This window comes from Ascidiella aspersa, chromosome 2, assembly GCF_963924565.1.
Source record: "Ascidiella aspersa chromosome 2, kaAscAspe10.2, whole genome shotgun sequence".
Taxonomy (NCBI): domain Eukaryota; kingdom Metazoa; phylum Chordata; class Ascidiacea; order Phlebobranchia; family Ascidiidae; genus Ascidiella; species Ascidiella aspersa.
In genome coordinates this window covers 11,731,707-11,758,928 of record NC_139448.1, presented here as the reverse complement: position 1 = coordinate 11,758,928, position 27,222 = coordinate 11,731,707, and the positions used below count along the sequence as shown (strand labels likewise).

The following is a 27,222-nucleotide window of genomic DNA, read 5'->3' as shown; positions in this document are numbered from 1 at the left end:
GATTTTAACTATTTCTTATATTTAAGACATGATTTATTTGTATAATGTCCATTCAATGAAAAGTGAGTAATTACAGTAGAACAACGCAACATGTCTTTCAACTATGTTGTAACAGCACATAAGCCAACAGCATGCAACAATTCCATAACAGGTGTGTAATACATTTCTGTGTATTTATCTTTTTTTAGACGTTTTTTGATAAACCAATTTATGTTTTAGGTCACTTCACCAGTCCAGAGGATTTGAATCTTCTCATTGCGAAAAATTCGAGATTAGAGATCTTCACTGTTGCACCTGAAGGATTGAAACCTGTTAAGGAGCTAAATATTTATGGCAAGATTGCTGTTATGAAACTATTTAGGCCGGAAGTAAGTATGATACATGTAAATTACTCTGTATAACACAATCGAATAGTGTGTTCAACACTTATCCCTTTATTGTTTAGTTATGATTTTGTGTGTTTCCTTGAATAAAAAGGTTTTTATTTGCAACTAGGTTTTGTCAAGTTATTTTTGTTTATTGTTTTAGGGCGAGGAAAAAGATCTCCTGTTTGTCCTAACTGAGCGCTACCATGGTTGTATATTGTCATACAGAGCAAAGGAAGGTGGTGGCTGTGAGATAATTACCAAGGCTAGCGGTGATCTAAGTGTAAGTGACAATTTCTACAAGCCTGCAATAGTTATGTTTCCTTAGTATGTAAAATTACTTTGTGACATTCTGACTATAACTTGAAATGTGGAAGTTTGTCATGTTAGTTCTTTAATCTAATTACAAACCGATAAAAAATGTTTAGAAACCAAAAAATTATGTTTATTTCAAAGGACCCGGTAGGCAGGCCTCCAGAGACTGGAGTGATTGGTATTATTGACCCAACTTGCAAGTTGATTGGCCTCCGGCTGTATGAAGGAGTATTTAAGGTTTTATGATTTTTTCACTGATTCTCATTATAAATTAGCTTTTGTCTGTTGATAAATGTCAAAATTGTTTGTTTTTTTAAAGTAAATTAAAAAAATTTTCAAGTTTGTTTATGATTGACATGTTCAACCTATCTTATTGACACTTTCAGTTCTTACCTTACGACCCAATATCAGAGGAGCTTCGCCCCTTTAATGTACGGATTGAGGAACTAAGTGTGATTGATGCACAGTTTTTACATGGATGTGCCTCACCAACTTTGGTTATCATTTATCAAGTATGGTTTTCTAAATATATTGCTTTGAGTCATTCACAGATGTTGTAATTTAAAAAAAAATTTTGTTGATAAATCTTTTCATTTTATGAAATGATTTTTTTATTTAAAATTGCATTGTTAAACTACATTTAATTTACCTAACATTGCTTCATACTTTTTTATGGAAACAAATATCTACCTCATTGTTTTATGTATTACTTTGTTTGTTTAGTTCAATTTTCTTAGACATATGGCAAAATAAAAATTTCTGGATACTCAGTTGAAAATAAATTTTAAACTTAACTTTTGTTTTATCTTTATTAGAACCCACAAGGTCGACATGTGAAGACTCACCGAATAGATGTGCGTGAGAAAGATGTTAAACCAGGACCTTGGAAACAAGAAAATGTTGATGCAGAAGCAAATATGATCATTGCAGGTGATTTTTACTGCATATGTTCTTATAGGGATGTGCAGCACTTTAATTGGTTTGTATGCCGTTAAGGCTTGTATTATATGTGGCATTCTTTGGAAACTAGTTGCAAACATATTTATAATGTATTTAAAAAAAACAAGTTTAAATGTATAGTAAACCAGGAGTAATTTTTATGGTGTGCCAGGTTTTAAAAAAATGACTAAACATATTATGATTTTATTAGTGCCATCACCTTACAACGGCGCAATTATGATTGGACAAGAATCAATTACCTATCACAATGGCGACAAATACATACCAATTGCTCCTCCAGATGTCAAGGTTGGTGATAATTTACTCCTTTTATAAAACCTGTAAAGTTATAAGCTCTTTGCTTTCATAATAAAGGAAAAGGGTTCGTAAACTTTTTTCTTGCAACACATTTTAAAAGTTTGCTAGAATGGTGACAACCTAGCAAATCTCAATTGCATCTAGAAAACATTTAGATGAAACAAACCTTGCTAATATTATGTTCAAACCTTAGTAAGAAAAATGCAAAAAAGTTCTATTTATTTATACAACCATAAGGAACTTTGTATGATATATGGGTACACAGAGTGTTTTTAATCTTTAGTGTGAAATGTTAAGGGGTAATTATGATTTGCAGATGTCATGAGACTATGTTTTTGCCTATTGGCAACATCTTTTGCAGCGAATGGTTTAATGCAAATAATACACAAAGGATTTCTCACTGTTTTCTAAGATACAACGAATCTAGATTACTGTTATTGTACTTGTTATGTTTTGTTTTAAGCCAATTACTTTGGTTGTTAATTTACAAATAATTAACTTTATATGCCAATATAACTGACCAACCCATTTTTCTCAGCCTGAAATAAATGGCAATAGTCCAATTTAATTGTTAAAATGTAAGCATTATCATTTACTACAGTTGGTATTTATGCATTTGAATGTAGAGTTCCAGGGTGAATGATTTCTGTCAGCTTTTGTGTGATGCCCTTGATAAGTTGAAATGACGCACCAGGGCGTCTGCTGCCTAGTTTCAAAATCTCTTATCATCGGAATTAACTTTAATTGCTTGAACAACAACAACAAGTTAACAAAAATATAGCAACAATGTTAATTTTACATGCACAGAACACAATTAATTGCTATGCTCCAATTGATAACAACGGCTCAAGGTATCTTCTCGGAGATATTGCTGGACATCTTTTTGTCTTGTTGCTGGATCCTGAAGAGTCTATGGATGGATCTGAAACGATTAAAGATTTGAGCATTGAGTTACTGGGAGAGGCAAGTTCAATTTGAATGTTTATATCATTAGAACCAAACGCCTATCACTAAACAAAGGAACTTGACAATAAATATGCTTGAAACAATATTTGTATTAATGTATTGGCATTTATTAGCACTTTCTTTTAAATTTCCATTCATTACGGAAAATTTATTGTTGTATTTGGCCACTATAAGGGATTTCATCTATTTAACTTTTAATAATTTCCAACCTGAAATGTCCAACATAATTTTTCAGGTTTCCATTCCTGAAGCTATCAGTTACCTTGACAACGGGGTGGTGTATATCGGTTCCCGGTTGGGGGATTCCCAACTCGTCAAGTTGCATACCGAGCCTGTTCCAAACGAAGGTAAACACGGTCTGATGTATTTTTACCTTTGTGCTTCAAAACAATTTATTTCAGATACGTGACAGTGTAACGCTTAAGAGCTTTAGACGTCTCATCAAAATTCCCAGTTGTGTGCTTTAAATTTGATCACACGTTTTTTAGGTTCTCCCGACCGATCTACGGAGAAAACATATGTTTCTGTGTTGGACAGTTACACCAACTTGGGGCCGATAGTTGATATGTGTGTTGTGGACCTGGACCGACAAGGACAGGGACAGGTTCGTTTTATAGACTTATATTCGGTCTAGAAGACAGAAAAGTAGGCAATTGTTCTTGTTCCTTTTTTTAAAATACCTTTTTCGCGTGTGTATTTGAACACCTTCGGTAGGTTTTAGAAGCTGCGCAAAAACTAAAATAAACAGCAATTAGTTGTTTTGCAAAGTCATTATAATGGTCTTGCATCTTACCTAAAAACACTTATTTCGCTTAGGTCGGAATGCCGAGCCTTGAATCAAAGGATATTCTGTTACATGTCGTAATGCTCGCCTAACATGTTTGGTATTGTTTTTTGTCAATCGTACACCATAGAAAAAACCCATGTCAGCTGATATTCACTTTTATTCGGTATACAGTATCCCTAGTTAAAAAACAATATTTTTGGAACAAAAATTACCCGAGAGTCATTTTGTGCTGACGAATCTAAAATATAGCGTAACACATGTAAAAGTTACCCTTATGACCTTTTGTGCCCAGTCTTGGATCCTTTTTTTTCAGCTGGTCACGTGTTCCGGTGCCTTCAAAGAGGGAAGCCTACGAATAATTCGAAATGGAATCGGCATTCAGGAACACGCCAGCATCGACCTACCGGGCATCGCAGGTCAGTTGCTCAAGTTATGCAAACTAAAATTAGCAATCGTATTTGTTGACATTAGTCTTTGTATTGGTTACGGGATAGCGGATGCCTTGCCGCGCCAAGGTTTTTTTTTGCCAGTTATTTATTTTTAAATATGATAGTTTTCGAAATATGCGCACTTATCAGGTGCAAATTCCGTGAAAATGCGCTGAACTTTATTGCGCCGTGTATGTTAAGTTAGTGAAAAAAAGACCACAGCCGTATTTAGTTCTCATTACATAAAGTGAGTCGCGAAATATCTTAAAGCCCTTATAAAGAAGCAGCACATGAAAATGTTGCTTTCTCGCCACACATTTTAAGCTGGTCAATAAAAATCGCTTTTTTTGTGTGGCGAAATAAACTTAGAACTCGACTTTTCAGAAGCAATTACCACATGACTCCACCAGGGCAAATATTTTAAACCAATATACGTTGGACAACCTGATAAAAAAAAACGAAAAAATGGTTTTCACATATATAAAAAAAAAAACAAAAAATTTTTATATTTTTTTCCAAGGAAAGCGGTGAGTTGCTTTGTTCCTCCCAATACGGATTCTTTGTATAAAGCTCCCTAGGATAAGTTTGACGTGCAAAATAGCGATGTCTTGCTTCAGAACCAACAAAGAGAACAAATAAGAGGCAAAAAGGAACGCTAAACGTGTTTATGGTTTGGGAAACAATAATTTGAAAAACGAAAAAACACAAGTGTCACAACGTATGCAAAATTAGCAGTTGAAAGTAATTTCAATATTCCAATGAGGTGTCAAGTTACCACCGACATTGATATAATGTTTGTTTATTCGCGTCAATAAAGAAGCGAATAAGGTGAAAAGAAAGGAGCGATAAACGATCGAGGTGAATATTATACGAAAAAAACAACATTTAAGTAATAAATAAAGGCAACAAAGAAAGAGATAAATATGTATAATAAACTGAAATGGATATGTGTGTTGTGACAAGCGCGAAAAAGCGTACAAAAAGTTCAAGGTAAACATAAAATTAAAGGGGCGAGCAATAAAAGAAAAAACAAAACAGCGCCAAGGACGAGAAATACTGAAAAAGGGGCTGATCTACCCTCAGGGCCCAGAGTTCATTTCCTGTCAAATGGTGGTTATGGGTTATTTCCCCTGGATCTTTTCCCCATTGATGTCTTTTTTTACTAAATAAAAGTAAAGAAATTAAAGAGTAAATGGTAAAGGGGTAGTGGCGCCTTCTTCCCATTGGCCAAAAATGAGACCGGAAATGCCCGAATTATCAGTAATGGTTCAGGCCCAGTCTTCAGGACAACCATTCTCCCAAAGGGAAATGGTGCAGCCACTTGGGCCCGAGTTAAATTGTGCATCGGCAGAAGGTCAACATTTTCGCCTTTTTGGTTGTGGTGTAGGTAAAAAGGTAATAATATAAGTGTCAGTAAGGTAATAATTTTAGTATTTTACTGCCCAAAAAACACCCGGTGTGTAAGATTCGAAATCTCGTTCACAGGTCTGTGGCCGCTCAAGGTGCTCGACGCGACCTCCAAATACGACACGCTTGTGATCTCGTTCGTTGGCCACTCCCGCGTGCTGCGACTTAGTGGCGAGGAGGTGGAGGAGACAGAGCTGTGCGGGTTTGACGACGAGCGGCAGACATTCCACTGTACCAACGTCGCTCACAACCAGCTCATACAGGTTCGTCACTTATAAATAGAGCTGAGGAGTCCGAGTCGTTTATTTGATTCGGACTCTTTACTCGAGAAAGACCATCCGATGAGTGTAACGTGCGCATGCACAGGAGCACGTTTGGTACAGCTAATGCGTCAAACTGTAAATTGTAAGGGTGGATTCTTTTTTAGCGACGTATTGTGGGTGAGTGAGTTGCTCAACACCCCTATGGGTGAATTGCTGTCTATCGACCGTGTTTTAGTTGCATGAATAGGTAGAATATAGGCCTGTGTAGTCGTCGCCGGACTCTGACGGTAAATGTGGCTGGAGTCGAAATCGGGACTACACTTTATTTTCGGATTTGGGTTGGTTTTAAAGCTCCCTGTTCTAACTTCGTTTTCTTTGATCTATGCAAACATTAGCCACTGTCTTTTTCGCGTTTTCATGATGAAATTGTTGCAATTCACGATGGTGTTCAATTCAAATCATTGTTTCAATAGGTGTTATCTGCAATTTTTTTAAAATTAGTTTATCGTTAACAGCTAAAACCCTTGATGTGTTTTATTATTTGCCACCATCTTTTTTTCTTTTCAGTTTTACAATCCGTATACGTATACAGATTGCCTTTTTCGCCCGTTTTTGTGCTACATTTTGTTTGCCCCCTAGCTAGATGCTCGGCTAACTTAGTTGTTATATTTTGCATCTTGGACCAACATCCTTATTCGTTATTTGTAATCCCCATCTGCACCCGGTTAGCTTCCCCCATCCACTTTAAAGTTTTTTGCGGTGTAGAGCAGCGGTTCTCAACCAGTGGGCCATGGTTCAGTGGTGGGCCATAAGAACATTTGAGGTGGGCCACAGAACAATTTAAAAAAGCTAGATTAAGTTTCATTTGTGTCACTATATTTAATTTTACAGGAATAATGGCTTGGGGTGGATTAAAAATGAATGTAAATTTATTGTTCAGCCGCGAGTATGTCACTAATACACGGTTGAATGAATAATCTGTTTTGAAATATGTTCTGCTGTGGTTTGTTTTATACCTGTTTTACAGTTTTTTTCTTTCGTAAAAATGTATTCACAGAATTTTTTTGCAACGTAAATGGGCCACGAAAGAAAAAAGGTTGAAAACCACTGGTTTAGAGGCTGTGGTGTTTCCTTATAACCGCAAACGTCTGCTTGTATCATTTTTCTTTTTATAAGTGGTTAAAATATTGAGTTTCAGGTGGCACTGTTAGCTTGTAATCTCCGTATATCTTAAAATGCCCTGACTTTTTCCAACTACAATTTTAACAATTTGTATTTGCTGTCTTCAACTAAAAAAATAATTACCCACAATCCAAATTTACTGAGCCCTTGCGACTTTATCACCAAAGGGAAGTATACAGCTCGAAGTTTTGTCGCGTAAAAAAAAACTTAGACCGCAATCAAACTTTTATATAAAAAATATTAAAATATTAATATTAATATTTAGTAATATTCGGCCTTAAAATTTAAATGTGCCCTAAGTGACTTACATAGGGTGATACCTAAGCTACGAGTCTTCTCTTCAAAATGAGAAATTTCTCGACCGCCAGTTATTCATGGATAAGTTATTAATGTTCGTTCGAAAATCCATAAACGTCGGAATCGAGGAGAAAACCTACATTAGTTTTATCGCGTTGCCAGGTAACAGAGAAGAGCGTCCGTCTCATCTCACTCTCAGAGAAGCGTTTGGTGGCCGAATGGAAGTCCAAGGATGACCGAACCATCAGCGTTGCCACCAGCAACCGCACGCAAGTCCTCCTGGCTGTGGGCAATTCCCTGCATTACATGGAAATTCAGCCCGGTCAGTTGTGAAGATACTTTTGTGTGTCATTTTTTTTGCGTTAGTGATTTTTTCATGAATAATGTTTACGGTGTTTCGGGTATTTAAGTGGTTCAAACAAAATAAAACAAAACGCTACAAGCTGTTTTATTACGTTAAACCACCAATTTTTTGGAGAAAAGTTTTATTGAAATCTTGTATGCTTGAATACATGTTTGTTACACGAATAGATTGTTTTTCAACAATACAAAAAGTTTACTGAATAATCTCTCGAGGCACACAGTTTCAGAACCACTATAGCCTGAAGTCGTAAAATAAATCCTGATAATATAAGATTAATCTTAAGTCTATTTCAGTGGTAGCATTTATTTCTTTTCAATTTTAATAGATCGTGTATTACTTTCCATTATTTAGTATAATTTTGCTTTAATCATTCAATTTTGTCAAAGATTTCGATTTTCGAAATTAAATACGTTTTGAAGCGTTTCGTCGATTTAAATGCTATACATTTTATCAAAATTGACTTCGCTTACTTTTTAGGCGAGCTGATCGAACGCTCTTCGGTGGATCTTCCCCACGAGGTGGCGTGCTTGACAATCGACTCACTGTCGGGGGGCAAGGGCGCGGGGGGAGACGCCGGCGGCCACGAAAGGGCGGAGTTGTGCGCGGTCGGCCTTTGGAACGACAACAGTGCCCGGGTGTTCAAGCTGCCCAGCTTGGAGGAATTGTACCAGGAGAAATTGGCTGACGGTATGGAACAAGCTAGTAGTTAATTGAAAGGTCCATTAGATATGACCTCGATCGTGCTTATTGGCGTCCGTACTTGTGCGTGGTTATCAGGGTTGCTTAACGGAAAGCCGCGGTTAATGCCGATGGTTTAATGTTTTTATACAATGTAACTTTACTACGTTTTCTTCGCGGGTTGACCAAATAGTATCGAGCAAATATCTGGCCGATTTTATTTCTATGTAATTTCAAATGTTATTGTGATACGTTTCCTTACTATACTGCAAGCAAATCAATTTCGAACAAGAACTCAGGACCCCGCTCTGCTGACCAATGACGGAATTGCAGTCCTATTTATCACCGACCCGCAAGCTGATTAATAGTTGCCTGAACAAGCAGAAGTGACTGCATTCTGCATTGATCATTTCCCTTTTTACTGTAATTTTAGACGCCCAGTGACAAAAAACATTTCAGTCTCATTACAAGGTATTTAACTCGAAATGTGTATGAAACTATTTTCTCTCTCGGTATACATTAAAATATATATTACAATCAGCTGATTCATGTGACTGCACGTTTTTCACTCCTCGGATACAAAAAACACAGTTCTAACTGAGCTAAACCCTGATTTATCGCAAATGTTGCAGAGATTATCCCGCGTTCCATCCTGTTGGTGCAGTTCGAGGAGGTCAACTACTTGCTGGTGACACTCGGCGACGGGACACTCTTCTACTTCACCCTTGACGAGGCCACGGGTAAGTTAGGCTTCCGTTACAGCTTTGGACGCTTGGGATGACCTTTGTAGCGTTTCTTATTTAAACATTTGAGATTATCCAACAAATACAGATCGTCTGGAAGTTGTAGTTCTGTGCCGGCATTTCAACATCCCATAATGATTGCCTTCGTTAATTTGAATAACACTATATGTAATATATATATATATACCTATTCCCACCAAGGCATACATATTAAAACAGCCAGAACAAAAGTAAAAATACAGCAGGCCACTTAGTTCACCGCATGGTACATATTTTTTGCACGGTCGTCTTTACATTTGAAATTACTATTAGACCTGATGCAAATGCCTCTACAAACACCAACTATGAGAGAAATTTTTATTAACAAAATAAGAAAACTCAATTTTTTTTAAGGGTTTTTCTAAGAGAGATTTTTTGTTATGAGCGTCGACGTTTAGATTACACTTACAGGTAATCATCTTTGGAGCAATAAACTTGCAGCTTTAACAAAACGGTATATACAGACAAAAAACAGTGAAAACAAGCCGGCAAAACGAGGCGAAAAAAGAAAACTAGAAAATATCAAAAATAATTTCTGACTTGAAATGCAAGACAAATAAGGCAATTAGGTGGCGCTATATAACAACAAATTATATTGAGGTTTGGAAGCTTTCGCAAAACCGTGCTTCATTCGGTCAATGAAAGATGCACACACATGCGTGTTAACAACTGGGATCTAGCCATTCTGAAACTGCTTTTTGACCAACGATTACCGCTTACGTATCATTATTACACCGAAAGGCCATAGTAGACTCACCGAATATGTAGATCAATGATGCAAGCAGGGCAGGCTAGAAAAACAACTAGCCTACAGTGAGGCCCGCTCCTCTCTGAGCCTATGTAGCACAGCTGGATTCTTACTGCAGACTAGTTGTTTTTCTGGCCTGCCCTGCTTGCAATGGCTTTTCGGTGTGTTTATTAAGTCAAAAGTAGAAATGCATTACGTAGGGTGGTTATATAGTGACACCTGATTACCTCATTTAGAATTAAAAACATACACGACCATTTGCACAGACCGAAATGCAAACCAACCTCCAATATATCCACAGGCGTTCTTAGCGACAAGAAGCGAGTACCTCTTGGCACCCAGCCCACCGCTCTATGCGCTTTCTCGTCGGGAGGCGCGCGTAACGTGTTCGCCTGCTCGGACCGACCCACGGTCGTATACAGTTCCAACAAGAAGTTGGTCTTCTCCAACGTCAACCTTAAGGAGGTGTCGCATATGTGCCCGCTCGACTCGGAGGGCTACCCCGACAGGTTAGCAACTTTTTTAAAGCTTTTTTGCGTGAATCGTAGCGAAAAGCTAGCAGAGCCAGTCGTAAGGTGCTGAGCTTGAATATTGGGCAATGTTTATGCGTACAAAACGCGGCCGAGTGAAAAAAAAACACATAATAAAATAACACGAGAAATTTATTAAGGGCAGTGTGCAGTGCTTGCTTGTCGTTTGTATGGCACTAACTTTAATTTCAACCCAGTTCTTGCAAAATGTTCTTCAAAATAAGCGTTTTTTAAATAATTTTCGAAAACCTTAATTAGGTAACACGGCGCAGCTTGCCATCGAAAACCACAGACTAAGTTATTTTAACAGTTTTCGTTTTTTCTGGTGATAACTTAATTTCTTGCCTTTTTGTAAATTAAAAGTCAGTAAAAATCCATAATCATTAAAAAAACATTTTAATTTAAACTAGGCTACTTATTTTTTTGTTATTGAAACAAGCCTAATCATATGTGAAGAAATTGAGATGTATTGCTATTTTATTTTGTTTATTTAAATTATTTGTTTATTTTTTTTTGCCTGCACTAGAAACAATATACATGTAGTTAGTGGTCAACAAGAACGAGACCCACCGCAATTTACATTAATGGACCGAACCAAGGCTACGTTAAAAAACCTAAACATGTTTTTACAAATTGCAACGAAACTGTGTCTTTCTGCAGCTTGGCGCTGGCAAACGACAGCACGCTTTTGATCGGAACGATAGATGAGATACAGAAGCTGCACATAAGGACCGTTCCTCTTCATGAGTCGCCACGACGCATTGCTTATCAGGTGCTCACTTACGTTGTGTGTTAATTTTCACTGAAAGGAGCAATTACCGGCCACCAGCACGTTGTTAATATTCTAGACCAGTGCTCTTCAACGGTGTGCACGGTGTACCCTAGGGTGCACAAAAATATGCTTGGGGTGCACCATTACTAAAAGGTATACAAGGGTGCATCACAAACTTTTAATGAATCATTAATATTTGACGTTGAATGCTGTTGTATGACATGCAATAGTACTCGCAAGCAGCCTGCAGCCAAAATCAAACTCTCACTTACAGTTGGTAAAACTTCGGCAGCTCCGCTCGGGTTTAATTGACCTAATGATATTGATATGCATAATGTTTTTTATATCGCTTCTTACCTCAGTTTACCTTTTAAGTATGGGGTGCACGAGTCTGTCATAACAACTTTAAGGGTTCACCAAACCAAAAAAGGTTGAAGAGCACTGTTCTAGACTGCGCAAACAACACTGTGCAAAATAATTCTGATATTTTTTGCAGAAACTAATAAATGTATCTTAACTTGCCGATGTTATATCACTCTAGCGCATGGCTCCTTATACATTTCGGTCTGTCACTCCTTTGGACCTATTACAACATCGACCCTTCAGGTTTAACAGTGATGAACAAAACATTTTTCGTTGTCTGCTTCTGCACGAAGTTTTGAAGTAATATGTACCTTATATGCAGGGTTGCCAATCCGCCCTATCTTATAGGATTTGTCCTTATTTTAATAGGCAATGTCTTAGAAAAATTACTGTCCTAATTTCTAAGAAATGTTCTTATTTTTGTCTGAAATCCTTATTTTCAATAATTACAAAAAACTTCTATCGAGAATTTATGAAAACCCGAAGCGCAAGAATTTTTTTATAATAATAATATCACGTTGAGGCAAAATAACACACCAAACAGAGAAGTCTGTGGAGATTTTCTCGAATTAGATTGGGGCTATAATTCCTAAATTCTTGTAAACCCGAATATAAACTAAAATTAGAACTTAAATTACGTTTAATTGTTTACAATGGATTAGGTTTAGGATCAAAAATATAGTTGGACAAACCAGCATTTTTGATAAAATGTGATAGGTCTGGACTTGTATAAATGCAACGATTTGTTTAAAAACGTGTTTAATTTAACTTTCTCCTTGTCCTTATTATGATTGCCATTGTCATAAATCGGAACAAATTAAGTGTTGTAACAATGAATGCAATAAAGTGTTGTAACAGTGAAAATGAAAAAAATATGATTTAGGCCCATGGATAGTTTCTAAAATAATTTCTGCTTAGATCATTATCGCATTGCTTTAAAATAAACACTTGCTGTAAACACCACATAGTAAATATTAACTAATCCCTTCGTGTTTTCATGTTAAAGCGATCGCATTTGAACTATAGAGTTCAGTTCGGTTCACCAGCGTCGGAAAACATGGGCCAGGTAAACAGTCTAAATGTCTGACAGCGATCGTTCTGTTTTCTAACAAACGCACCCTCGCGTTGTTCATTCGGCCTAGTCTCAAAGTTGTTTTTGTGACAAGTCGTGCTAAATCTCGATTTACTTTGGCAGGAAGAGACGCAGTGCTTCGGTCTGATCACTCTCAGGTGTGACACGGTCGACACTGCAACGGGCCAAACAAGCGTGGAACGCCCTTGCGCAAGCACACAGGTCTGTAACGGTTTGAGTGTAGCCTCTCATGCATATGAATGGTTTATATTAACACCTGTAGTTGGTCATTTCCCTTAGTACCCATGTCGGCAGTTTCAACACTAAAACGCGCTCTACAGGGAAATTAAACCCCTTTTGTGGGGTTTGGCATCTTAAAAACATCTACCGTAGCGATTAAATAGTTTGCCCCAAATCCTAATCCTTTCTTGTGTTAATTTCTGTTATATGTAGTCAAGCGATAAATTCACATTTTACACTAAAACTTTATCAGTTTAATTGTTTTCATAATGCTTGAAGCAAATGCGTGCTTTATACCTTTTTTCTTGTGGTTAAAATCTTGCGATTTCTAAATATCCCTTCTTGAGCGGCAAATACGGATTTTTTGTTTAACGAATTTGGCTAAAATTGTAGATTTTGGAAAGGTACAAAAAACTAATTTAACCTCAGTATGTTTTTGGCTACCTATGATTTGCAAGTGCACCGTTTCTTTGTTGAAAAACACAATGACTTCTCAGGCAACGTTTCAGGTATATACAAACACTTGTTTTGCTATAGGCGGCTATTTGCACAAAGAGTCCCCCATTCGGTGCGCGGTCGGCCGAGGGCTCTCAAGCTTACTTCGAGGACGAAATTGAGGTCGGTAACCTCCTTATCATCGACCAACACACCTTCGAGGGTAAGATTCACTTGATGTGTTTTTTTTTTGTTTTTTTTGAGTAGGTATGTCTGTGTGTTATTTAAAAGTGCGTTAAAAAAATGTTTCCATTTTAACATTTTTTTTTACCAGTTTTCGAGATGGTTAGCTAAACAGCAGTTTGACACCAAAGGATTTTTGTTACGCCGAGAAAAAAATTGTAACTTTTAAACAGTTGCAAATTTAAATTTACCTTGATATCATTTCAGCGTTAAGAGCAACTTCACAAATAGACACTGAATTTGCACGATTCTTGGCTACTTTAAAGTTCTTAAGTCTTCCTAAACCACACAAACAGTAAGATCCTAAATAGCCCCCACTACAATATTGACTTTAATTATATGTGTTTTGCATCACGCCACTACCTCCAAAAAAACGAAATTTCTTCCCAGTTTACCACGCATACCAGCTGGCAGCGAACGAGGAGGCCACCAGTATTATGTCCTGTCATCTTGGCGACGACATGACGCCCTACTTCGTGGTGGGCACGGCCCTTGTGTATTCCGATGAACCCGAGCCCAAACTGGGAAGGATCATGGTCTTCCAGTACACAGACAGTGAGTAGACTTTTTTCAGTAGAATTACTATTGGGTCGCGTATAATTTATTAGCAGACTTGACTGAACCTTAAGTAGTCTAGCGTGCTCTCTCGACTTGCACACGGAGCCAGAACTCGGAAAGTGGTATCTTTTTAACTCATATTAGAAGTTATCAGGTAATAGCTAAAGAACAGCCGTATCAATTTTTAGAAATAAACGTAAACAAATGCGCGTGAGAAACCTCTTAGTTTACGGAGCTGTTCAAAAGCCGTCCAAATTGTAATCCTCCACTGTTACGTAAAGCCAAGCATAATATTAGGGATTTGCGATAGAACCACACTTTTAATTCCACGCCGAATCTTACACTACGAAACAACTTGTTTAGGAACATATCGTGGTATGTTGCTCCATCGTTAAATTTTATACAACCTGTACACATTGCATTTTTCGGCGCCCACTTTAGTTATCTAACTTTAATCTACAAACCATGCATTTATGTTGCAGATAAATTGAGTCTAGTGACGCACAAGGAGGTGAAAGGAGCGGTTTACTCGCTGTGCGAATTCAACGGAAGCGTCCTCGCCTCAATCAATAACACAGTAAGTGAAATGGTGCAAGGGAATAAACTTATCGGATTTTTGCTGTTTGGTAAAATAAGCAGGAAAGTTTATTCTTTCCGTGTCTAGACTGATTACCAAGGTATTGCTGTGGTCCAAACTAAACAACCTACAGCAAAATGTTTAACATAGTTTGTAGATTGTCCTTTGCTCATTGTTCTGAATCTGAACTTGTACTTGTAACTTGCACACGTTACGACAATGAACTCAAACTGTTGGCCTTGGTCCCCTTGGGTCCGTGAGTTAGTTTTTTCAACACTTACTGATAAATAGAATTATCTGGACCCTCGTCTCATTGATTTGCACCCGATGTAGTATTTTTTTTAATTTACCTTGGTATAAAAAATTATGACGTCTTAATTTTTTCAATGAATCGCCAGGTTAACTGCGGAGTGTTTATTTTATATTTTTTGTAGCAGTGACTCGGAAGGTTGTCAATATACAACATACACACATACTTAAATATATCTGTAGTGTATTTTATAGGTTTCAATGCGCCACCATGAGACATAAAATAAAACTAAAACCAATGTCGAACAATACAACAAGCCCGAAATAGATCAGGTTGTAAGGGTCCAGTCTCCAACGCAACTGTTCAATAAATTGGATGCGTAGCTTGTTTCGAGGTTTTCAAACTGCATCTTTCTATCCGGCGGATTCGCTGGGCTGTCGGTGACCTGCAAAATAGGCGTCGTCATATATATTGGCTTGTTGCGTAGTTAACTTAAAAGACAAACAGGTCAAACAACTTCGGACGGTTAGCTTGTATATTTTTCGGTAACCCTCTCCGTAGGCATCTTGTGTACTATATATGGGTGCCGTTATCGTTTTTTTTTTTGTATATTTTTTATACGAAAAAGTTTGTGTTATCGCCTAAAAATATTCAGCGCGACGAAAATACCGAAGTGAACCTTATTATAGGTGAAACGGGAAGTAAGAATTGCACTTTTGACTGAAATTTGTCCGGCAGGATAACGTATTACTGTACGGCAAACGAAATATATTTTTTGTGTGAAAAAAAATGATCGAACTCGACTCCAACCATCGTGAATGTTGCACGGGTTATTTCTTTACCTTTGATTTACTACTTACCACAGTGACGAGCTGCTTGCGATTTAACTCAAGGAACCTTTCTAAAATAACGCTTCTTCCCGACCCGTTCTCGCTGAGGTAGCCGCTGAGTTCGCTCAGGTATCCGTCCTCATCCCGCCTCTCGCATCGCTCGTCCCAAAGCTGTTTGCTCGAAAAGAACTTGTCCAAAACGTAAGCTTGGATTGAACTGTCGTAGCTACGCTCACTGACAAGGTCGCTACTATTTTCGTTATTGCCAAGGCCATCGTTAAGGCTGTTACTAAGGCTACTGTTAAGGTTTTGCCAGAGGTTTCTGTAAAGAACACTGCCTGGTTCGCTACTAAGCTCTTTGTCAAGGCCATTGCAAGATTCGTCGGTGTCAAGGTCATTGATAAGTTTGTTATTAGAATCGTCTTTTGGTGTTGACGCACCTTGCTGTAATACTAAGTTTTCCGATTTATGCTGACCTTCGCTAACTGCACTCGCTGAATGTGTCCTCGGTTCAAGCCTGTTGTAAACTTGACCTACTTCCCCCATTCTCTCGAAGCTTGTGGCGTTCTGATTATCAGAAACCGCAAAAGAATTTTCAAAGAACAGTCGTTTCGCCTCGACTCGTTTCAAGGCATTTTCAAGTTCATTCACGCTTATTGTTCTTCTGCGTCTATTTCCTTTCGTTTCTTGTCGATGGTGGGGTACTTTGCCGCCGCCCGTATTCTTCTCATGAATTGGTTGTGAGCGCCTAAACTTAATTGCCGGTTCACTTTCGGCTACCCCTACTCTGATGCCGTCCCTGTGCTTACTGCGAGCCTGAAATAACCGTTTGAGCTGGTTACTTCTGATTCGTTTGTCCCATTCAGTGTGGCAAGGTCTGAGTGCACCTTGTTTGCCGTTTTCACCTGGTGTGTATAATCCCGCTTTTACCGCACATTCAAGAAAAGATAGACTTGAACAGTCCTCGCTCGATGCTCTTTTGTCGACCACAGTTGGCAGTTGCGGTTCATACTTCAAGCCTGAAGGAAACTCCATGTCGGCCGCCACTCGCCAAAAGCCCATTTTTATCAAGCCACCCGTTGGTTCTTTGCTTTGCAATTTTTCGACGCCATTGTTGGGCTGACTTTTCGATTCTGAACAGCAAGGCGCCTCAGTGTTTGTGGACGTTTTGTTTAATTTCTCCGCCCAAGGTGCTTCGCTTAGGCAAAGGTGGAAAACTTCATCTCCCTTTTCTATGTACTTTGCGATGGCGAGAAGCGATTTTGCCAGTTTTCTCAGGTAGACCTGTCTCCGTGGCCCTTGGACCGGCTGCGGCTCTGAGTTCATCCACTTGTTGATGCAGTAATCGGTGTCGGTTTCCTCCAGTTCGCTGTCCGGGTAGTGTCGGCTTGTTTCCCCGCTGCTTCTGATTGAATCTCGTTCTCTCGTTGCACTTTCCGTTCGCGACCATCCAGTCCTTCCGCTTATAGATGTGATGCTGCCCGAAGTGTCCATCAGGTTCTCCTCGGTTCCTTCAAAATGTGGGACACTTCTCAGACGTCGATTGTTTATACATAAGGTCATGGCGTTGTTCTTGGTTCATTAGTAATTTATTTGGCAGTTTATCTTTGCTCTTAACGTTTTTGCAATAGCTCATGGCACCGCAAGTGCAAAATAAAACAACCATATAAAGCAGGGGTTCTTAAACTTTTTTTACCGCGGACTCCTAAAATATTCTTTCATCTCGCGTGGACCACTGAAGCCAAAAAATTTTAAAAATGACATCATAAATTGACGTCACAATACAAATATACTTCATGAATTTGCTGATTCTGGTCCAAAAATGCGAAAGTGAAATGGAGTCTAAATACATTCAGTGCAAAACCGCTTTATTTTTGATTAAATTGTTTTCTTTAATGATCTGATTACTTTTTAAATATACACTAATATTTCAATTAGATCTTCATGGAGCCCCTAAAACTAGTTCACGGACCCCAAAGGGGTCCATGGACCCCAGTTTAAGAACCCCTGATATAATGGGATGAAAGAGTTGATTAAACGTAAGGTCATGCTGTGGTTCTTTGTTTGTTAGTAATTTATTTAAGTAGTTTTTCTTTGCTCTTGGCGTTTTTGCAACAGCACATGCCCCTTTAAGTGCAACATAAAACATATACCATATAAACGGTGAAACCACCATAGCAACTAGACACGTTGTGCTATGGTTGTTGTACATTTTTCAATAGGGGTAAATCGCAGTGTTACTAAAATTTTTCCAGGGGGTTATCGTGTAGTTGTGCCATATTCTACCAGGGTAATTTTAACAACATTTTTTTATGTTCTTCCAACAGGTCTTATTTGTCAGGCTCCATATTTATTATACTCCCAATTTTTTTTCCGGGTTATATAATGAACGTATAAATAATCATTGTCTTTGATGAAGACATATCAAGTAGAATTTCTAAAAATGACCTATACACCTGCTTTGAAAATATCGACGTTTATTCTCTCCGCTGCCTTGCCTTTGTGACGTGCTGTATTATGACGTCAAGCCTGCTGTTATGTGCCGGAACGGATTGTTTACATAATTTATATTTTGGATCAATTTCTGTCGTATCAGTTTACATAAAATAGGGTAATGCTGAAAAATCAATCGGAATAAACTCCGCATATCTTTAAAAACTTAAAAGACATTTGTACAGCCACAAGAAAGTGCTCCGCGTTATGTATCTGTATTCCTAACTGAGCATATCAAAGAGGCAGAATACATTTTTGCTTGAAAATTGTATAAAATAACAGGTTTTAGGTTTAGCTAGGTCCGTACGAAACGCACGAAACCGACTGGAGTGGTTTTATATTGTTTATTTATTGAGATTGGTTCATAGTTATCCAATACTTAAGCATAATGCCGCCACAGCATTTTACCCACCTGTACTCGTATTGTCGATATTTAGTGTTTCGTCACGGTGTCCACAAATCCAGCAGTGTTTGGCCGAACCGCTTAAGGTGTCCTGGATGAGAAAAATTAAAACGTGCATGTTTTGCCCGCTTTTTACCGCACCAATGCATTTTGCAACATACCTGTCCTAAAACCAAATCCACCAGATTCGATGCCACGAACCAGAACCTATAAAAAGAAATAATTAACGGTTGAGTGGAAGTTCCAAGTTGAGCCGTACTGCCATAAACAACTCTCCTATTAGAAAACAAATATAAAAAAGATTTCTAATGTTGCTGAGAAACCGACGTTGCCAAGCACTTTAACAGAGCATATTTACAATGTTATACTAGATGTAATTTTATAGCCTTATTTTCGAACAAATCTACTAAAATTGTTTTTCATAGTTTCCGAAAGGTTGTTCAACTATGAGTGGGGCTTTGAATTACGTTTAATTTTCGTGTTACCATTATTTTTCACAAAAAACACTACACCTAGAAAAAGTGTTTATTTAAAAATTGTTTTTTGTCCTAAATAAATTGAAAATGCACTTACGATAACTCGTACACAGCATTACCTTAAAATCAACATATTATGCAATCACCTTTTCGCAACGAGAATAGCAACCCGCAAAGTCACCATCACCAACAGAAATTCGATCATCCAAACTAGTACCGACCACGCCGGGTCTCTGTTCAGCAGCTGTAGGACCACCTCGCGGGATTCCCCACCTTCTTCATGTTGCCGGAAGGCCCCGACCACCTGGCCGCCGAAAATTCCCCTGGGTATTTCCCGGTTAAATCGGTCTTCTGCACCCGCAGTAGAAACAATTTCTGTGGTTTCGTATACCCCGCCTAACGGGACGTACACTTTGGAGCCCAATACGCTTTGAAACGACATGTTCTCGCTTTTATTTGATCTGAATATACTTCTGTACAGTTATCATAAATGAAAAACTGTATTAAATGCCTGAAAATAGGAGTTTTTTTACTGGTCCATTGTTTTAAGTTGGATTGTGTCGTCATATAATGGCCTTTGTTTGCCAGTTGGCAATTTGCTTAATTTTGCCTGATTGATGACCTACTGTATTTACTAGGAATTGTTTTAAACCCATTCCTTAGCTTTTTTATGGTTTCTATAAATTACTAACTGTTGGTATGTTTTGTACCTCCTATAAGAAATGGTTTTCTGTCTAACAGTGATTAACTTGATGGTTTTGTTCTAATTTTTCTATGTTATTTTTTGTGATTTAAAACAACAAGATTAAAAGGTGACTTTTCTTCCATATCATTTACCACACTTGCGCATTTAAAACACTGAATTTTATCCATTTTTAATAATCCCTAATAATAACATTTTTTGGGGGGATTTTTTAGAAAACTACACAGAAAACTTTTTTATCATTTTAAATGCCCCAAACTGTAGCTGTAACAATCACAATTCGGCCCATCTACATTTTCAAGAAGTAATGTGCAATCAAAACAATTGAGTGATCAATACAGTGGTTCTCAACCTGGGTGCCGTAGCACCCTAGAATGCCAATTATTAATGCCCAAGGGCGACGATGGGTATTTGAGAATCTTTAAGAATCTGATTTTTGCTCAACTCTTACAACTTGTTTCTAAAGATTATAGTGGAATAAATCCAATTGTACGTTCCTACATTGCGTAGAGCTGATTGTTGTTCCGGTTCTGTTTTGTTGTGATATTCTGGTGAATAACCTAACATTTTTGTAGGGGTGCCGCAATCTATTTATTATTTTTGAGGGGTGCCGCTAGCCGTAAAAGGCTGAGAAACGCTGGATTAACCTGTGGGTCGATTGTCAGAAATGAAGAGTAAGCGTCCCATTTGTAAACCACCGTGGATACCTTTTGCAACGACAGCACAACTTTTCCCAATAAAAAAAAATTCCTCCTTTTTTCCTAGGTGAGCATCTTCCAGTGGAAGGGTGAGAAAGAGTTGCGAGCGGAGTGTAGCCACCAAAGCAACATCCTCGCCCTCTATCTCAAATGTAAGGGAGACTTCGTGCTCGTGGGCGACCTCATGCGGTCCATGAACATCCTCACCTACAAACACATCGAGGGAAACTTGGACGAGGTGGGTTGACAATGCTACTTTATAAATACAGTGTACCAAAAAAAAAACTTTAAAAAGAGGGCGTTGTTTTTAGTAGCTTTTTTTTAAATAACTGTTTTAACTATGTTAACATCATGGACAATTTTGACTAAGTGATAACTGTTTACGATGCTACTTTATAAATGCAGTCTGCAAATAAAAAAACTTTGAAAAAGGGCGTTGTTTTGTAGTAGCTTTTTTGTAAGAACAAATCAGTGTTTTAACTGTGTTAACATCATTGAAAATTTTGACCAAGTCTTAACTGCTACTGAATTTTCGGTTTGCCAAAAATGATTTTAAAGGGGTGATGCTACTTTATAAACACAGTATGCTAAAAAAACTTTAAAAGCGGGCGTTGTTTTGTAGTAGCCTTTTTTTCAAAAAAATGAGTGTTTTGACTGTATTAACATCCAGGAAAATGTTGACCAAGTGATAACTGCTACTGCATTTTCGGTTTGCAAAAAATGTGTTTAAAAGGGGAGTTGTGTAGATAGGCTGTTTATTTTTTATATAAACGTTTTTTTACTGCAATCACCCCAAAAAAGCTTGACCCGGTGGGTGACTGCTGCTGCTATGCCAGTTTTGAAAAAGTGTCATAAAAAAATCAGTTGGTCAAAATCGCTTAAATAAATGTGTTGTTCAGTTGTAGCTTTGTGTTTTTGGTTCCAGTCACGTTGTTTGACTTGGTTTTTAAATGCAATCACATCGCGGAGACTTGACCAAGTGGGTATCTGCTGTTTATAAGGTTTTCTGAATAGCTACAATAAAGTTGATTACCTAATGAAAAACTCCAAAGTAGCGGTTGTTTAGTTTTAACTTTGGGTTTTCACAAATAAACGTGTTTTAAGTTGGAACCACAGCAAGGTTATCTTTAATCAGATTGCAATTTGCTGGTACTTTTTTTAGGTTGCAAGTAGCGCCATTGGGTAGGAAGTGATGTTTACTTGTAGGTTGTAGCCTTAAAACCATGGTATTGTTTGAGGCAAAACAACATTGTTTATATCTGTGAATTGACTGGCATCTTAGAAGAGCTGAGTTATACTGTGATTTTTCCGCTACTTTTCAGTTCGCTAATTTAGCCATTTAAATTCAATTAAGGATATTTTTGCGTTTATAATAACTCTTCTAATAGTCTATCGAAAATACATTAAATTTGCTATCTTCGTGACCAAAATGCATTCAGAAAAATTGCAAATGTTTTGCACAGCACAGTCTTGTGTTATAAGGCGGGACTTAACAAGACAATACTGGAAAAGTGCGTCAAATAATTCCTAAGCATAATAAACTTTTGTGTGGCTTGAGCAAGGTCAATTTAACTAATAAAACTCAGGGATAAACTCTTTAAATTTAAATGCCTATCTCTTTCGCGTTCATATAGTTTGTGAAGCATTTGTTACAGAGAGCAAGCAGGTTAGGATTCATTTATGCAACAAACGATAGTTAACTCAAGACATCGTTTTTTAGGCCTAAATAGATTTAATCTTGCACGCAAAGGTAAACCACGGTAGTTCATAGGTAAAAAGTTTGGCATTCTTGTGCGTGTGGTCCGTCTGTTTGTTTAACTAGTTGTAAACTGTATCCAACAACATAGGCACTTTGGCCCCATATAACTGCCTTTAGCGACGTCGTAAAACGGATGGCTTTGGTGGATTTACTACCAGAACATGTACATTACACACCGTACTCCTATTCGAATATTGAGAGTTGACTGTTATGTCTATTTACCTATTTTGTTGTATTAATAGACTTTACGAAAACTTTTCTGAATGTGTAAGTGTAACACTCACCTTTCCGCTCTCCCTGGAACTTTGTTCTTGTTATTATAATAAACAATGCTTTAAAAGGTGTAAACACAGTTTTGTGTTCTGAGAATATGTAACAGCTGAAGTACAACTTTGCTTACTTTATTGTCAGTAATTTTTGGCATTCAGATTTACAGTGTATCTTTCTAAAAACGTTATTTTTACATAAGGTCGTGCTGTTGTTTTTTGTCCAGTATTGATTTGGTAGTACTTGTAAGTTTATTGAACTAAGATTTTCCTTTTCAGAATATCAGGTGCTAATCATACATTTTTTTTGAACTTTAAAATTAAGTTCGGATCACTGCCGTAGACGCAACAGCTGCATTGCAACGAACTCTGTGATTGGGTTTAATAACGGGTCAAACTCATTAATGTTGATCGATAATTTTAATTGCTGTACTATTGTATAGTTATTAAAACCGACGTAACGTCAAAGGTTGTCGCCTGGCCTAATTGGCTGTACAATGTACTTTTTAACAAGGTCCCGTAACTAATTATAAAACGAACACAAAAAGAAAAAACTTTTAATAAGAAATTCTTGCACAACTAAAAAAGAAAATCATTTAAATAACGGACTTTGACTCAATAACGTTTTCTAAAAAAAACTTAATATCATATCAGCGCTATTTTCCAGCTTTTTCCGATCTCAACCTCACTGTACACAAATTGATGTAACATCGCGCAATTCGGCGAACATTTGAACGTCACAAGAATCCTACTTTCGCCAGCCGGTGCGCAACGCTCGTACCGGAAACGTGTGATTGTGACGGGATACAGGATGCATTATGTCGTATGACACAAACTTAATGCGTCGTGTGTTGTACAGATCGCGAGAGATTACAACCCGAATTGGATGACGGCCGTCGAAATTATGGACGACGACACCTTCCTCGGGGCGGAGAACGCCTCCAATCTGTTTGTTTGCCAAAAAGACAGGTACCCGTTTGCCTTTGATTAAACATATCTTTGTTTGTGGGCAACGCATCACTTTGAAAAAGTTGACTTTTGTTGTTTAAAACGCTCGACTGCTGCGTCAACCACGAGGTAACACACAAAAGCTTTATAAGAATTATATTACGTTAAAACCTGTTAGGTTTAGGTATTAAATACACAATAGCAAATTTTGCTGGTAAAACATTGCACTTTAAATGACCTGCGTTAAAACCATATTACATTAAAACCTGTAAGGTATTAAAAACGCAATAGCAAAACGTGCTGGTAAATTATTGCACTTTAAAGTAAACTTAACTTGCGTCAAAAATCAGATAAGCATTCTACTGCCTTCTGCTTGGAAAAGCATTAAAGCAAAAAAATCAAGAAAACATTTCATTCTCAAAGATAATTTATTAGTTGACAGAATGAACCCCATAGTATTTGACCAGCCTTAAGTCCCTTCTGGTGAGGTTGAAGTAGTTAAATTTTTTTAATTTTACAGAAAGACTAAACCAGTTCCACAATAAAAATATTCAAGTCTGTATGCCAGACAGGTTAACTATCTAAGGCTGTTTTACTTTGACTTGTAAAACATTTTTTTTTTTTTTCAGCGCCGCAACAACAGACGAAGACCGTTCGCGGCTGCGGGAGTCCGGACTTTATCATCTCGGAGACTTCGTCAATGCCTTTCGTCACGGCTCGTTGGTCATGCAGAACGTGGGGGAGAGCTGCACCCCCACCGTTGTAAGACTCCCACACTGCTTGATAAGTTTCGTGGTTAAAATCGAAAAAAATTGGGTGAAAACGAAATAGGATTTCTGAAAAGGGTTTTAGTTAGAAGAAAACATCTTTTCTAAAAACATTAAGTGTATTTTGTATACCTAAGTGCAAAACTCCACAATAAAGTTTGTGTTTTCCATTTTTATTTCGCATGGCAAGAACGCGAGTGTTCGTTATAGCAATATATAAAGTTTTTACTATGCAATGGAAACTGATTTATATTATGACCCTTTACCGCTTTTTAAATTTCAACCAAGCCTTTAAAACGACTTATACTGCTTTGGCAATTCCTGAAATTTTGGTCTGGTTAAATACTATTTGAACGTGGTAAAGGCTAATGTAGTTAAATTTTACTGATAGATAAAACGCGAAAAGGTTTCTGCTCCACTGTTGTTGTCCTAGATTCGCGCACGTGCTTCGATTCACTTACCTCCAGTAATATTCCACAGTGTGGAAAACAACCTGTTTGCTTTTAACGGGCGTAGCATGAGTTTGTGTGCTTAGCATTGCAGCGGCGTTCAGTTGGCCGTGTTCTTGCAAACATGTTGTTTACCGGCTCGCTGCAATTCGAAATCCATTGGGAAAAGCTGTTAGCGCGTGGCGCAAGAATACTCGGTGACGGACCGATTTGGCTGGGCGTTATGTCACGTATTGGCACCGGTGTAAATGCGAACAGTTCTTGAACCTTGCTCTACTTGGTAATCGTTTCGGTGCTGAGAAATCACTACAGTTCACTGGCGTGTTCGGATGCCGTTTCAGGTGGTGAAAAATGTTCAAACGCATTAGCAAAATATATTTTGCTGGGCATAAAAGCAATAAAATTACTCTTTTGACACCACCAGGCTTCCGAAATATAACCCTACTTTAACTACTTTCACCTTTTACGACAGAGCACGGTATTGTACGGAACAGTGTGCGGTTGCATCGGCGTTGTAGCCACAGTCAACGAAGATCTTTACAACTTGTTATGGTCGGTCCAGAACAGGCTGGCATCGGTGATCAAGAGCGTCGGCAACATTGAACACGCCTCATATCCTTTTTCTGTGATCTACAACATGTAGCTTTAAAAAGCAACGTAAACGATAATAAGTAGCAAAGTGGTTCCCGATGGCTACGTCCAAAATGTTTGACAACCATGTTTTAAATAATTAATGACAATATTTTCGGAGTCCATCATTTACGTCCTTAGTCACATACGTTTACTATCTAACGAACCTTGGTTTCAATACATTTTATCAGGCACGTGACAATATTTAGTGCACAAATAGTAAGATGATATATTTTTCGCTTTTTGTGATCGATTCTAACTTAGGAACTAATTCAACGATTTTCAAAAATGTTAGAGCAATGAGAGAAACATTTTTGACGGTTATATGTCACACAAAGAAAAGTGAGCGTTAAACAAAACGTGCGCTTATCAAATCGTGGAAGATTGGAAAAGCGACTGAACTACCTTTGTGTTTTCCTTAACCTTAAAATGCACGTGGAGATCGTTTTGCACAACGCGCAAGGTCGAAGCCCACCGTGGATTCGTGGACGGGGATCTGGTTGAAAGCTTCCTGGATCTGCCCCGGGACAAGATGGCCGACGTGGCCAAGGGCGTCACGGTAGCAAAAATTGAAAATCTACGTTTTAATTATTCAGGGGTTTATAAGCCAGTCGATTTTGAGGGGCGTGGTAATGGCGGTTGACAGCTTTTGAATCACAATGTAAACCGTTTCTGTTGGCTTTGTATTATTAGCTACTTGCAGACTTGCGGAAATGGCATCATGTGCGATCACAAACGCGATAAGGATATTCGATAATCCGTGTTGACAAAACATGCGCCAGTCACAACATGACAAAAGCTGCAACAATATATGTACTTTTATAAGTGTGTTTTAGCGTCAATTTTATATTATTTTTTTGGTTTGAAAAAAGTATACTCCTTGTGCCTTAACAAAGGGGTAAATCTTCCCAATACCATGCTTCTGAGCCTTTGTTACTTTTGAATCAATGGGACTGTTAATAAAACTAGCGGGGGTAAAGTTTCTTGTTTCTTTGCCGCTTATGTAAATCGGCAAGAGGGTATACATTACATAACCAACCTAATAAATACGTTTTCATTTGTTTGTAAAACGCAGGTAAAAGAAGATGGCAGCGTTAAAGAAGTAACCGTCGAGTTCCTCATTAAAACCGTGGAGGAAATCAGTAGAATCCACTGAAGAAATCGTCGTCTTGAAAAGTCTTTTAAACCTAACGAGTTCGCTTTACCATCGGTGATGAGAATCAACTCCTGATATTATTAATTGCATTCGAGGCGTAACGTTGTTCCCAGTTGCCAATGTCAATAAACCGGGAAACTCTTTTGTTTCTTTATTTTTTTTTCAGTTGTGCACTGATAGATGGTTAAGCTTATCGGAGTTATTACGTAGGCCTTAAACGCTCGATTCCAGGGCACAGTAATCAGGAAGACAAAGAATGAATTAGGAACACGCGAGTCACTGCCTGTGATCAAATATAGCGGCTGTGATTATGCGAAATATTTTCTCTTGTATGCTACAGAAAAGGTTATCGGTAACAATTCTAGTATTTTGTTTTAGAAACAGGTTGGCCAATATCTTTAACAAAAAACTGCCAACCCTAGAGTGGGATTAAATATTTTCGCAGCGTATTTATTTTGCAAAACTACCAAACATGTTTTTATAAACCTGTGAACTTCTCTAACTGGTTTGCTTTTCGTTTGACCCAGCTGTAAAGACTTTTGAATGCAAAAACGGCGAAAAGGGGGTTTACCTTTTGTATTCAAAAGGCACGTAAGGCGCAAACAAAGAAGTTTTCGAGATTTTTTGTGGTTGGTTGCGCTCGAGCGGCACCACTGCATTCAAGTGTTCGGGTGAGTTTTGTCTTAAGTGGTTCTACGGTTTAAGTGCTTCAGTTTAGTTGATTGTTTTACTCGCAAAATATTAAGGGGTAGTTTCACAGCTAAA

The 27,222-nt window shown here is 37.9% G+C and overlaps 1 protein-coding gene across 2 annotated transcripts; it reads left to right on the top strand.

The window, feature by feature from the left end:
- The first annotated feature begins 6 nt into the window (after positions 1-6).
- Positions 7-26,601, top strand: LOC146163674 (DNA damage-binding protein 1-like). 2 transcript variants are annotated; one of them, XM_083382382.1, is made up of 27 exons: positions 7-151; positions 220-368; positions 529-648; positions 822-917; positions 1,067-1,192; positions 1,496-1,610; positions 1,831-1,928; positions 2,745-2,900; positions 3,139-3,237; positions 3,415-3,507; positions 4,004-4,106; positions 5,604-5,788; positions 7,430-7,589; positions 8,109-8,318; positions 8,942-9,049; positions 10,141-10,348; positions 11,030-11,141; positions 12,700-12,816; positions 13,372-13,474; positions 13,885-14,049; positions 14,535-14,629; positions 20,550-20,720; positions 23,367-23,476; positions 24,085-24,217; positions 25,144-25,283; positions 25,737-25,882; positions 26,387-26,601. In XM_083382382.1, the coding sequence occupies exons 1-27, from the start codon at positions 91-93 to the stop codon at positions 26,455-26,457; spliced, it is 3,450 nt and encodes a 1,149-aa protein (XP_083238508.1). In that variant the 5' UTR covers positions 7-90; the 3' UTR covers positions 26,458-26,601. The 2 variants fall into 2 exon arrangements, with proteins under 2 accessions (XP_083238508.1, XP_083238507.1); XM_083382381.1 differs by having other exon boundaries at positions 9-151; positions 3,139-3,250; positions 3,392-3,507; ... (2 more) ...; positions 25,737-25,860; positions 26,377-26,601.
- The last annotated feature ends 621 nt before the right edge of the window (positions 26,602-27,222 follow it).

Coding starts and splice junctions, on each gene's coding strand:
- LOC146163674 (XM_083382381.1), top strand. CDS start 91: ATGTCTTTCAACTATGTTGTAACAGCACATAAGCCAACAGCATGCAAC. Junction 369..528: donor TGAAACTATTTAGGCCGGAA/GTAAGTATGATA, acceptor TTATTGTTTTAG/GGCGAGGAAAAAGATCTCCT. Junction 918..1,066: donor TGTATGAAGGAGTATTTAAG/GTTTTATGATTT, acceptor TGACACTTTCAG/TTCTTACCTTACGACCCAAT.